This window comes from Arvicanthis niloticus, chromosome 29 (genome assembly GCF_011762505.2).
Source record: "Arvicanthis niloticus isolate mArvNil1 chromosome 29, mArvNil1.pat.X, whole genome shotgun sequence".
Classification (NCBI taxonomy): domain Eukaryota; kingdom Metazoa; phylum Chordata; class Mammalia; order Rodentia; family Muridae; genus Arvicanthis; species Arvicanthis niloticus.
Window position 1 is genome coordinate 20709762 of NC_133437.1, and position 14640 is coordinate 20724401.

The 14640-nt window shown below is 39.6% G+C and overlaps 1 protein-coding gene across 1 annotated transcript in view; it reads right to left on the reverse strand.

Annotated features, from left to right (window-relative positions):
- The window catches only part of Polk (DNA polymerase kappa), a 61277-nt gene that overhangs the window by 38555 nt on the left and 8082 nt on the right, over positions 1 to 14640 (reverse strand). Inside the window, exon 2 of the mRNA XM_076927212.1 lies at positions 284 to 449. Within this exon, the coding sequence (XP_076783327.1) occupies positions 284 to 418 (135 nt within the window). The 5' untranslated portion in view covers positions 419 to 449. The remainder of the gene's footprint in view (positions 1 to 283; positions 450 to 14640) is intronic.

Genomic DNA, 14640 nt, shown 5'->3' on the forward strand with positions numbered 1-14640 from the left:
ATTTGTCAATCAGTAACAATTTTGATTTGAACAATAAACTACATCCACATATGCAAGCATCATCCTCCATCCAATTATAATATTTATTTACATGGGAGAAAAGAAAAAGAGGAAAAAAAAAACCATGTGCATTCTTTGGCTTTTATATGCACATTATACAAATTCAAAGTAGAAAGCTTGGTAGCTATATTAAAGTATTTTTAATGAATAAAAAGGAGAGGAAATCACATTTAATGGTTTTATGCTGAGTAAATCATAGATATTGAGAGAGCTGAGAACATACCTTTGTGGCTTCCATGATGATTTTGTTAATTTTCTCCTTATCCAACCCCTCCATGCCTGCCTTGTTGTCATTTAGTCCCATCCGGAGCAGAAGGTCGTCTTTGAAGTTGTTGTTCTTTTCCTTTGTGTGATCCATGATGCAAGCACAGTGATTTCTTCCTTATTATCTGCAAAGGTACACGAAATACATATTGCTTTTAAAAGTGTCCACAGAAGGCCTGGAGATAACAACCATTAAGTAGAGTGCTTGCACAGCATGCAAGAGGCTCTAGGTCCAGTCCTCAGCATAGCATCCGAGAGGGGTGGCACACACTTGTAAGCTCAGCACTAGGGAGGTACGGAAGAAAAATCAGAAGTTCAAGATCATCCTCAGCTATTTAATAAATTTGAGGCTAGTTCAAGCTACATGCAACCCTGTCTGAAAAACAAAAACAAAAACAGTTCTTAGTTCTTGAAAAATTACTCCTCAGCTGTAGGTGGTACTGCATGTCTGTAGTCCCAGCACTTGGGAAGCAAAGGCAGGTAGGTCTCTGTGAGTTTGAGGCTGGCCTGGTGTAGAGTTAGGTCCAGGAGAGCCAGGGTCACACAGAGAACCCTGTCTCGAACACTCCCACAAGCAAAACCAAAACCTACTCAAACTCTTGCCGTTATTACCCCAAGCTTTCCATCTTTTGGGAGACAAGGAATGAACATTTCCTGCATGTCTTGTGCCAGGTACACTGTTTGCTACCCTCCATATACATGCCACATAGCCCTAAAAGACAGACGTTACTACTCTAGATACAGAAAGAGTCTCAGAACATGTCTGCCAATACAAATTTGCTGGAAAATGACTATACATTTGTTAAAAAAACATACCCAAGTCCAAGCCTCATTTTTTTTCTATAGAAAAGTTTTTTTTTCATGTGGTCCTCACCCACCCAAATTCATACCCTTTCATTCTATCATTAAAAACCAAACAAAAAATCCCAATCAAACAAAAAACTTAGGAACACACACACACACAACCTTCTGCTGGGTGTGGGGCCTACCTAAAGTATGGTTAATACACCCAGTGAAACTCCAATCGGGGGGAAAATGCATTTTCAGTTGCAAGCAGCTATCAAGTACAGATAGCTTCTAGGTGAGGGCTGGGGACTCGGGTCCTATTTCCCTTCTCAGCAGTGGGACTATGTAGGCTTGAACCTGTACAGGCAGTGTGTGTGGCCACAGTCTCTCTGAATTTATATGTGAGTTGGTCCTGATCGGAGGACCCTGTTTTCTTGGAGTCATCCATCCCCGCTAGCGCCTCCATTCCTTCCGCCTCCTCTTTTACACAGTTCCCCGAGTCTTAGGGGAATGATCTGATGAAGACATCCATTTTAGACGGCTCCAAAATCATTTACTTTCTGCATACTGTCCAGTTACAGTTCTCTGTGTGAGTTCCCACCTACTGAATGAAGTTGTTTCTCTGGTGATGGCTGAATGAGGGACTGATCTACGGGTATAGCAGAATGTTATTAGGAGATATTATATTGTTTTATATAAAATTTGGTTAGAACAGTGGTCCTCGACCTGTGGATCACAACCCCTTTGGTGGTTGAATAACCCTTTTACAGGAGTCACCTAAGACCACTGGAAAACATGGATACTTACAATTCACAACAGTAGCAAAGTTAGGGTTATGAAGTAGCATCAAAAATATTTTCATGGCTGGGGTCACCACAACATGAGGAACTGTATTAAAGGGTCACAGCACTAGGAAGGCTGAGGACCACAGCTTTAGAACAGTAATATTAGGTTTTCCCTGAGGCCCATGGCCTATCTAGTCTAGGGTTCTTGGCCACCACAGTGGTGTCAGGTACAGGTTTCATCTCAGGGAGTGTGCTTACATCCAATCAGAGTGGTGGGTTACTTCCAAATGTTTCTGCTACTATTGCACCAGCATATGTTGCTGGCAGATCACCGTCACAGATTACAGGGCCTGTAGCTGGGATGATAGTTACCTTTCTCCTCTGGTAGCATGAATGAGTACTTTCCAGGACCACGAACACCAGGCACTCAGGATGAAGCCTCTAGTCAGGCACCAGCTCTGCTTTTCCATGTTTGATGGAATGATGTAAGTGCTCTATCAGCAATAGGAACTTATCAACAGTTTTGGAAAACATCAAATAGCTTTGGCAATAGCCTGGGATGTTTGGCAATTTCTTTGGTGTCACTTTGGCCAATGATTTAAATAGATGTAACCTATTCCTGGGACTGGAGGTTTTACTTGGTGGTATAAAATTCTAGTTGGGGCATTGTCTCTGATTTGATGACACCACTTTGATTTCTTTCATATATATGTATATTTTAAGAAGCTTCTATAGTAGTAGGTTTCTATATGGCCCCTCAAATGGTTCTTAGTGTCACTTGTCCCTCCCCACATCCTCCCTCACTTCTCTTCTTTCCTCTTCCCATTTAGTCCTCCCACTCCAGGAAGGCTCCCTCTTACCACTGTTCCTTTATAACAATATGCCCCGGCCCGCGGGGATTCGACGAGACCTTAGGGAAGGGGGCGAACGAATGAAAGGACAAGAGACACAAAGAATGAGAGCAAGTCTGAGGTTCTGATCAAGCTCTGAAACTTTAATTTTGGGGGCAGGTTATAAAGACACAGCAAACTGGGAAGTTTGGGCAAGGGTCATTGCTTAGGGCTATCCTACTATGGAATCCTTATCGCCCTAGACCTTCCTACTGTCATAATCTTATCACCCTAGACCATCCCACTGTCATAATCAGCTCCAAGGAAATGCCAGACGTTCTTTAGGTTCCTGGGACCTGAGACCTGTGAATGTCCTGTCTTAACCTTGTACTGACTAGACTTTCTAAAACACCAGGTAATTTCCTGGGTTTGGCTCCCGGCAACAATATATCCTAAATTCCCTTCCCTGGGAGATCCTCTCCTTCCCCCAGTCCTCTACTCGGTACCTAACCTCTGTGGTTATACAGACTGTAGAACATACACTGAAAGCTTAAAAAGCTAAGACCCACATATAGGACAAAACATACAATATTTGTCTCTTTGGGTCTGGGTTTCTAGATTCATCCATTTATCTAAAAAATTTTAAAACTTTTAAAAACAAGCTGAATATTCCATCCTGTAAATGTATATTTCATTATTCATTTATCAGTTGATGGACAGCTTGGTTGTTGGAAATCCTGGCTATTATGATTAGAATACCCATGAACAAGTATCTCTGTGGTGGGATGTAGAGGTCCTTTGGGTATATGCCCAAGAGTGATTTATCTGGGATCTTGAAGTGAAATAATTTCCAGATTCCTGAGGAACCACCACACTGATTTTCACAGTGGCTGGGCAACTGTGTACTCTCAACAGCAATAAGGGTTTCCCCTACCCCACATCCTCACAAGCATGAGGTGTCACTCATTTTAATGATCTTGGCCAATGTGACCCATGTAAGGTGAAATCATAAAGTAGTTTTGATTTGCATTTCCCTGACGACTAAGGATGTTGAACGTTTAAGTGCTTCTCAACCATTTTGTGTTTCATCTTTTGAGAACTGTTTAGTTCTGTACACCATTTTCAAATTGGGACACACACACTTAGATATGTAATCAATACAGATCTTTTCACATTGTGTAGCCTGCTGCTCTAGGCAACTGACAGTGTCCTTGGCTATACAGAAGCTCTTCAGTCTTATGAGGTCCCATTTATTGTTGGTTTTAGTGCCCGTGCTAGTAGTGCCTTGTTAAGTGTTTTCCCGTGTCATGAGTTCAACACTATTTCCCACCTCTCCTAACAGAATCAGGGCCTTATATTGAGGTCCACTGGAAGTTGTTTTATGCAGGGTGATACATATGGATCTATTTACACTCTTCTACATGCAGCCTTCTGGTTTAACAGCACCATTTACTGAAGATGTTGTCGTGTGTGTGTGTGTGTGTGTGTGTGTGTGTGTGTGTGTGTGTGTACTTCTGGTTTCTTTGTTTAAAAAAATCAGGTATCCATAGGTGTGTGAACTTTAATCTGAGTCAATTCAATTCTATTAATCAACATGTCTGTTTTTATGCCAATCCATGATGTTTTATTAATATAGCTCTGTAGTCCTACTTGAGATTGGAGGTGGTGATTATTTCTAATTGTTATTTTATTAATCAGAATTGTTATATTACTTTAGTTATCTTGTATTTTTTGAATTTCTATATGAAACTGAAAATTGTTTTTTCAATGTTGTAAAGAAAACTGTTGGAATTCTGATGGGAATCATATTGGGTCTGCAGATTGCTTTTGGTAAGCTGGCCATTTTTATTACTTTAATCCCATCAATCCATGAGCATGAGAAATGTATTCATCTTCTGGTATCTAATTTATTTCTTCAATGTCTTAAAGTTCTTATATACAAGTCTTTCACTTGCTTGATTAGAGTTACCCCAAATATTTTTAGGGGTTATTGTGAAAGGTATTATTTCCCTGTTTTCTCAGTTTGCTGGTTGTATATAGGAGTTACTAACTTCTGTGTGTTTTGTATCTTGCTACTTTACTGACAGTGTTTATGAGCTGTGGAAATTTCCTGATGTAGTTTCTAATGCCTTTTATATATAAAATCATATTATCTGCAAATAAAAAACACTGACTTCTTCTTTTTTTCTATTTGTATCTCCATGTATCTTCAGTTGTCTTATTGCTCTAGCTAAGACTTCAAGTACTGTATTGAATAGGCGTGGAGAGAGTGCACAGTCTTCTCTTGTTCTTCATTTCAGTCAAATGCTTGGAGTTTCTCTCTGTTTAGGTTGGCACTGGCTGTGGAACTGCTGTAAACATACCTTATTATATTGAGGGATGTCCTTTGTTCCCTAGTTTCTCCAGGACTTTTAACATAAAGGGATGACGGAGTTTTGTCAAAGGCCTTTCTGCATCTAATGAGATGATCATGTGGTTTTTATCTTTTGGTCTGTTTATGTGGTGCATTATATGTGTATTGATTTATGTATCTTGAACCATCTCTGCCTCTCGGGGTTGAAGCCAAGTTGATCAGACAATTGGACAATAACTTTGATGTGTTCTTAGATTTGGTCTGTAAGTATTTTATTGACTTTTTTGCACCTGTGTTCATAAAGGATATTGGTTTGTAATTCATTTTGCTGGTCTTTGTATAGTTTAGGTATTGGAGTAATTGTGGCTTCATAAAAAGAACTAGGGAATGTTACTTCTGTTTCTACTATGTAGAATAATTTAAGGAGTATTGATATTTCTTTTTTGAAGGTCTAATAGAATTCTGCACTGAATCCCTCTTTCCTTTTTTTTTTTTTTTTTTTTGGACCAGGAAACTTTTAATTACTGCTTCTATTTCATCAGGGGTTATAGGTCTGTTTAAATTTCTTATCTGATCTTGATTTAACTTTGGGAGGTAAGATATGTCAAGAAATTCATACATTTCTTTTATGTTTTCTAGTGTAGATTACAGATTTTTAAAGAATGTCATTATTCCCCGGATTTCATCAGTGTCTGTTGTCATGTCCCATTTCCATCTCTAACTGTATTAATTTGGATCTTCTCTTTCCTTCTACTAGTTAATTTAGCTATGGGCTTGTCAATCTTGTTGATTTTCTCAAAAGCACCAACTCTTCTTTTCATTGATTCTTTGTATTTTTTTGTTTGTTTGTTTCTATTCCATTGACTTCAGCCCTTAGTTTATTTTTTGCCATCTTATTTTGAGTGTTATTTTGTTGTTGTTGTTCTAGAGCTTTCAGGTGTGCTACCAGGTTACTAATATGAGATCTGTTCAATTTTTTGATGTAGCACTTAGTGGTATCAACTTACCTCCCAGAACTGAATTCCTTGCGTCCACTAGGATAGGATGTGCTGTGTTTTCCTTTTCACTCAATTCTAGAGAGTTCTGTAGTTTCCTCCTTAACTTCTGTCTTGACCCAATTTTCATTCCATAGTGAGCTGCTCAGTGTCTCTGAGTTTTTAAGAGCTTTCTGCTGTTGATGATATTCAGATTTAATCCATGTTGCTCAGACAGGATACAGGGTCTAATTTCAATTTTATATCTGTTGAGACTTACTGCTTGATGTATAAGTACATAGCCAGTTTTTTCAGAAAGTTCTATAAGCTCCTGAGAAGGAAGTATATTCTTTTGTGTTTGGGTGAAATGTTCTGTAAATATCTGTAAATACAAGTCTATTTGATTTCTGACATTTAACTTCAGTATTTATCTGTTTAGTTGTTGTTTGGATGCCCTGTTTATTGGTAGGAGTGGGGATACTGAAGTCACCACTAGCACTGTGTGAGGGTCAGTACGTGATTTTTAGCTGTAGTGGTATTTCATTTATAAACTCGGTGCTCTGGTGAAACCTCAAATTTTTATCCACTGTATTTGAGCCTCCTTCCTGAACCTTCCAAGGTTTTTCTTAGCTCTAAAAGTGGTACAACATTGCCATGTAATCCCTTCCTGGGTGTGAATGGATTTTTTTCCCCATAGTTTTGCTACTCAAATTCAGCTCTCTGTACAGTCCATATGATTGCAACAGACGCCGGCGTGTGTATATAGTAGAGAACTACTGGTGTGTATAGCAGTGTTATTTTATATTTGTTCCCTGTACAAAACCCATACACATGAGCTGGCAATATTGCTCAATGGATGAAATGCCTGTCGTGCAGCCTGACAGACAGCCTGATTTCTGTCTCCAGTTCCCAGAGTGGACGCAGAGAGCCAACTTCCAAAGGTTGCTCTTTGACCTCCATACATGCTCTGTGGCATGTTTGTACCAGTTTTACACAGAGAGATGCACAGACCAGCAGAGACACTCACATCACACACACACACAATAATAAATTTGAAAAAGTTTTACTCAAAAATAAATTCATAAAACTATATAACCACCTGCGCAACAGATTTAATTATTCTCAGGATTATTCTATTTATCAGAAAGGAAAAATTAAAAAAATAAGCAAGGTTATATGAATTCTGTATTATAACTCAGCTGGTGAGTTGCGGAATTGGGAAGGCATCCGAGTCTCTGTTTCAATTCTAATGAAACCCCCTTGCCATCAGTTACCTCCAAGTTGGGGTTCACTTACACTACAAACAAATGGTTAGGTGAACAGCGTCATGTACTACAACAATGATAATAGACTGTGAATCAAAAGTCTTAATAATGCTGCTCCCATCATGGGTATGACTAGAAAAAAATAAAAATTATTTTTATTAATTTTGAAGAAATCTTTTAAAGGAAGTTTTAACACTCTGACTTCTAATGGTAGTTCCATTAGAAAGGTAAAATTCCGGTGCGCTGATGCAGGCCTCCTATAATCCCACCACTTGGGAGGCTGAGGCAGAAGGCTTTACAAGTTCTAGGCCAGTTAGGGCTACACAGCAACACACTATTTAAAATAAAAAAAGTATACACTGTTCTCAAACATCGCTACATAATGCACCTCACTGGAGACCTTTACCACAAATCTTGATGCTCAAGTCTCAATTCATACACAGTGTACCTGGAGAGTTGGGTACCAGCACTGAGACAGGCATGTGCTCTCAATGTCCTCCCAAAGCGCTGGCAAGGGCAGCTGTTATCTCTGATGGTCTGCATCTGAAGGAACATAGGCTGAATCTCTGCTTTCAGTACTTGAACTCTTTCCCCCTTAACTGTTACATTCAGTCTAATGTTTTACTTCAGCAATTCTGTTACCTGACATTGTTCTAGGAAAGCAGGCAAATGTAACCCAATTATAGTTTCACCATAACAGCAATACAAAAGAATTCCTCCATTTAATCTGCCTTGCCCTTTAAATGTTAAAGTGCATGAAAAGAAACTTGTTGAATGGCTATGATTTGACATACTTTACATAGTAACATATTTATATTTGTTAGCTAGCCAAACCTTCAGAATTGATTTGGGTTCTTAACTGTACCAGAACTGAGCTGTGCAATGCTATGAGAAAGGTAAAGTGAGTTTACAGCTCCCTCCCTCCCTGATGATGCACTCATTTTGGGCAGGATACAGATACACTTCGTATGGTTTATATGCCAGCGACTTCCAGGTTAACAGTGCTAGCTCAGTGCCTGCCTGGCACCTTAAGTTTTAGTATGTTGTCCAGAAAAGTAGGGGAGGGACTTGCTGGGAAGAAGGCAGCAGTCAGAGAGAACGAGACAGATACAGGAGAGGGTTAAGAGGGAACATGACCCAAATCCGTTATATACATGTACAAAACTGTTAAATTAACATGTTTCTAAAAACTTAACATGTCCAAAATAGAACTTCCCTGCCCAAGCCAGTTTCACTAGCTCCTTTTCTCCTTTCAACTGTCCAAGCACATGGCGTGCGAGTCACTCGGGATCCTTTCTTTTTCACACATCCATATCCAAACTATCAGGAAGTCCTGTGGACTCTTTCAACACACATCCTGAGTGTAACTGCTTCTCACTTTCCTCACTGCTAACAATAACTACCATTAATCTAGGGCCTGGATGACTACAACACACGCTCTGATGCTGCCTCTGTTCTCCTGCTGTTTGATTATCAACTCAGAAGTCTGACTGATTCTATGTCTCTTCCACCTTTTTCCCTGCAAGAGAAATGCACATGCATGTGTGCATGCGTGCGTACATGTGTGTCTGTGTGCGCGCATGCATGGCTGTGAGTGTGCACTCGCATTTTGTAAAGGCTGAAGCTGACATTTTCTCACGGTTCTCTACTTTAGATGGCGGCATGGTCTCTAGCTGAAACAGCTCATCCACTCTGGCTAGTTTAACTAGTCAGACTGCAGGGCTAAAATTCTTAAAATGACTTCTTTGGCTCCAAAGAATCTAGATCTGCTGGGTGTGGTGGTGCACACCATTAAGCTTAGTGCTGGGGAGGCAGAGGCAGGTGATCTGTGAGTTCAAAGCCAATCTGATCTATATATTGAGTTCCAAGGACAGCCATGGATACACAAGAAGATGCTGTCTCAAAAACAAACAAACAAACAAATAGAACACCTACAAGGCACAACAAAGACAGATAAGAATCTAGGTCTTTGCTGCTTCTCCACTTGCACAGTTGTCTGAGGCTTGCTTCCTCTTTCGCCACTCTTTAGCCACAGTGTCCTCCTTGCTGGTTCTCAATGCGGCCGGTCACATTCTAGTCTCAAGACCTTTGGCACTGTCTTGTCCTGCACGGGACTTCATGTACGTCAGATATCATCTTGGTTAAATTTTCATATCTCTTTCAAGCCTTCGTTGCCTTCTCATTGAGGGCAGCAAACCTCCCAGTTTTCAACTGAAACTATAGCTTTTTGATTATTTCTACATCAAAGACAAAGTTACCAGACCAAGCTAATAGTTATACAATGTGTCCTGAATATTCCCGACAGGCTTAGTCTCTAAGGTAGTAGCAGTGTGAAGAGCGGTGTAACTTTTAAGGAAAGTTAACAGCAGGTCCTTGGGTGTAGGTCATCATGTTTCCATCAGCTCTCACCATAAGGATACCAGCCATGGACTCAACTCCACAGAACTGTGTGCTGAAATAAACCCTTTATCCTTATAAGGTGCCCACCTCCAATGTCTGTCAGGACAAAACAACATGACTAATGAGTAAAAACACACAAGGTTTTAGTGCCTGAATCACCAGGCATTTTTTTTTTTTTTTTTTTTTTTGACATTATCAACTATGTTACTGTAGTGAGTCTGCTTTTGCATTTTATGAGTATTTACCTAACTTTTCAAGGTTTCTTAAATCTCTTATTAGTTCTGGTCATCCTCTTTTTGTTACTTCTTCAGTGAGTGTATCTAGAAATTTCTGGTGAAGATGTTCATATAACATCACAAGTATAATGACTTCCCTATTTTTGCAGGAAGTCGTGAGCTTTATTTCAAATGGCTTCTTTAGATCAGCAGATAATGTTAAGGGCTCAGCATGGTGCTGATATGTGATAAGTTCACAGTCACAGTTATTCTTGTTGCTGTTACGAATGCTAAGCCAAACTTCCAGAGCTGTGAGGTTTACTATAGTCTTGCTTCTCTCTAAGTAAAAACGATATAAGGGTGGGGAAGCATCCCCAAGGAAAACTGAAAGCTCACAGATAACACAGGCCGGTTTTGTTTATATTCAAGTCAGTATTTATGCTATGATTACGAAGCATCATCACAAGTAGAATAAACCAGATGAATGGATACAACTGGAACCTTGAAAAGAAAGATGGTCAATATTTTTGTAGCCTGAAATTACAGGATAAAGTCTGGTTCACTAAGAAATGTACAATTCTCAGTGTGCTGACTAAAGGACAACCTGCTTCTGTAAAACAAAACAAAACAGAAGTGTGTAGCTCAAAGGAAAGAATTCTTAGTTCCTGTGGTTTGGGACAGCGGTTGAAGAACACATTTTCTCTGGAAATTTCCGAATTCTTCCCAGTCTGATTCTATTGCTGACTAGTCAGATTACCACTTAAAAACACAAAGCAAACCCTGTGTTTTTAGTGGTTAGTAAGGATGGAAATTTGCAATGTTTCAAAAGGAATTCATTCTAAGGGAGAGGTCTTAGGATAGGGGCTTCTGCCAAAAGGTACAAAAAAGCATGCACACAATATCATGAGTACTTGGCATATTGACCAAAGTAATCTGAATTTACCAGCAAACATGAAGAATAATCTAACCCTAGAGAGCAGACAGTGGGAAGGGACAAAGGGAAAGAGATATGAAAGGGAAACAGAACTAAGGAAGGCTCCCGTGTCTTCATTTTCAATACAATTTGAAGAATCAAGCCCCATACGGAGAAAACCTTAACATATATTAGACTATTATTTTTACAACTCCCAGATGTTCAAGTATTTATGTTTTCATCAACAGATTAAATACCTAGTACAATATTGTAAACTGCAATTATTCTTTTGCCATCTAATTTAAAACACAATAAATTGAAATTACTCTAAATTTAAGTTTTCAAATTAATAATCAAATAATTATTAATAACCATAAGTTCCCTTTTCATTTTTATTTATTGTAAGTTATATCTTAAACTTTAAAGATAAGTCACAGCCCTAAGACATTAACAGATTATTTTTCCATGTTTCTTTCAAACTATTTTACATACTCATAAATGAAACCATATGTCCACAGTTTTATATAATGGGAATGAAAACACAGATGCAACATTGTGTTTTCAAAATGCAAAACACTTGGCTTGAATTCATTTTTTAAATCTATGAAAAAAGAGCCGAGGATGTATGTTAGTAGCATAAGGCTTGCTTAACAAACTCAAGGTCCTGGGTTTGGTCCTGAGCACTAAAAAGGGGGAGAGATCAAAATAATTTAGCCTAAGTTATTTTTTCCATTTAAATATATATCATACAGAAATGATACAAATAACGAAGCCCTGTAGGTTCTAAATGAAGAGTATGTATGCAGAAAAAAAAAAAAAACCAAAAAACTCAAGTTTTTACCAGAGACAGAAACCTGCTTTTGGTTAGGAAGAATTATGGCCTAGGAGAAGGTGTGTCACTGGGGGTGGATTTTGAGGTTTCAAAAAGCTTATGCCCGGCCCAGTCAGTCTGTCTCCCCCATCCCTTCTCTGACTGCAGCTTGCAGATCAGATGTGAGTCCTCAGCTACTGCTCCAGCAGTGTCATAGCCAGCTGTCTGCTGCCACCCTTCCCAACACAGTGATCACCGACTATTCCTCTAAAACTGTACACAAGCTTCCTGTTCAATGCTTTCTTTTATAAGGTGCCTTGGTCATGATGTCTTGTCACACCAATAGAACAGTAACTATTAATATACTCTCATTTATTCATTAGGGGCAGGGTCTCACTCACTGTGTAGCCTGAATAGCTTTGACTGGTGATCCTCTTAGCGCCTGCACCTCCACACTGGTGGAATTACGAATGTGCAGCACCATACTTAATGCACATACTCTCTGATTGTCAGTAGCCTCTTTATTTAGCTGGTTCCAGGGAAGAAGAGTGGGACAGATGCCAGTCAGAATAGCCACTCTTATCTACTGACTCCTACTGCAATATAATTGGAAACTATCTTCCTTTCCATCCCAAACTGTCCTTGAACTTTGGATCCTCTTTCCTGAGTGCTGAGATTACAGATAAGTACTAAGTCCAGGAAATCTATCTTCGTTAGTAGAGAATAAGAAATACTCTGAAACCCACGAAATCATGTGTCAGTTCAAAAGTAAACTCCCAATCCCAGCTTAGGACTTTCTATTTTGCTAGTGAGCTGCACGCTTTGTAAAGGCTTCCTGGTTCTGTAACAGTGAAAACACACCCAGGAAGGAAGTAAACACAGTCAGGAAAATTTAAAACTATGAAAAGCTAAATTTATGTATGGTGTGTGTGTGTGTGCACATGTGTGTGTGTGTACTCACTTGCACATTTGTGTGTGCAGATGTACATTTGTGAGTATGTGGTGGCCAAAGAACCACCTCAGGTATCATTCCTCAGGCACCGTCTGCCTTTGTGCGTACATGTGGTTGTATATGTAGAGGCCAGAAGACAGTCACTCCTCGGGCACCTCCCAGCATTTGCTTCAGAGTTTCTGGTTGGCCTAGAGCTTCCAAGCAGGCTAGACTAACTGGCCATCAGGCTTGCCAGAATTCCATCTCGTCACTGGATCCAGGCACATGCCACAATGCTTGTCAGTTCACATGGGTTCTGGGGAATCTGAACTCAGGTCCTCTTGTGTACAGGAAAACATTTTACCTATTGAGCCATCACTCAAGCCCTGTCTACCTTTCATTTGTGACAGGGTCTCTCACTGGCCTGGGACTCATCAATGATGGCTCGGCAGTAAGCTCCAGTGTTGATGCCTGTGTGTGTGTGTTTTTTTTTCCTTTTAAACATGTATTCTCAGGATCAAACTCAGATTTACTGCTCCCTAGTCGGCAAATGTATATTTTACAGAAGTTCACCATTTTGAGGGTTGTTGACTCTAGGGATGCTAGCATGAAGAGGCAGGCTGACACGTTCTTGGCTATTAGATCATGGCAGCAAAAGTATCTGTCCATAGAAAGGAAATGCTGAGCAGATGAATTCTGTTTTATCTGAGATTTATGGTAAGGTACACAAATTCTAAGGGGTGTGGACATAGGTCCTTAGAAGAGAATAAAAAGAAAGCTTCTCCTGTAGTTCTTTTTCTAATACTGTACTCTTACAATATTTAATTTTACAATCTATAAATTTACTATTCAAATATAAAATGACAAATGAAGGTTGGGTTATGGGGCAGAGTTAGTTATTAATGAGGAACTGAGTAATTATGCTATATTCTATGTTACTAGAAGGAAACAAATATCTGCTAAACTCTAGCTGTTATATACAAGCTGTTCTTTCATGACTTCCTCTTGCACACAGCTCTGAGGCTGCTTCTGAGTCCTAACCTTGACACTGCTTTCTGGTTCAGTGCCATTGCTTTCTAAGTTTTCCCACAGTACTATCAGTGTATGGCAGGGGTGTCACACTCCTTAACAACAGAACCCTTTTCAAATGAGAGCTTAGATACAGCATCAAACTGAGCCTTTGTTTTCTAATGTGCAGCGCTCCTATAATTTCGTGAATATCCACCATTAACGTAACAGAAAACAGACAACTCAGCGTGACCTTCCTTTCCTTTAGCCTCTAGATTCCTTAGCAATGTCTGGATGGGGCCAACGAGATGGTGCCGTGGGTAAAAGCATGTGCCACATTAGCCTGACATGAGTTTGATCCCTGGAAGCCAGAGTGGAAGGAGAAGACTTTCTAAACCTGTCCTCCGTGTATTACTGCCCCTTGTAGCAGAGGTCTTCCCTTTGAATGTTAGCACTTTCTCTGGGGACAAATTCTTCAGTAACTGTATGCAATGCTTTAGGGTGTGAGTCAGTAACCCTATCAGCTCTTCCACCGACTACTTCCAAAACCACAGCTCTCTCAGAAAGGGCCACTTCACAAAAACCAGCACATAAGGGAATCCAAGGCAGAAAATGCAGTCATCTGAAAGATTAAAGCAAACTGCCAAAGCTTGGGGCATACACCTGTAATCCCAACATCTGAGAGATGGCGGCAGAAAGATGGCAGGTTCAAGGCTAGCCTGGGCTACACAGAAAGAGCCCCCAAAACAAAACAAGTTTTTCTTTTTTTTTTTTTAAAGCAATATAAACAGTTCAGAATAACAGAATAAGACATGGAAATATACTACTACTATTGATAACAATAATACATGTTAATAAAAGAATCCATCAATCTAAATGAAGTGTGGATTGTTAAATATAAAGGAAAAGCAAGCAAGGTAAAAACTGGCAATGCCTATTTAAAATGTCCACCTCTATACTCCCAACCATCTAGTATCCTAATTTCCCTTAGAGACAGAAATATGACACTGAAGTTTGCAGTGAGGGCATGGACACTAGCTTTGAG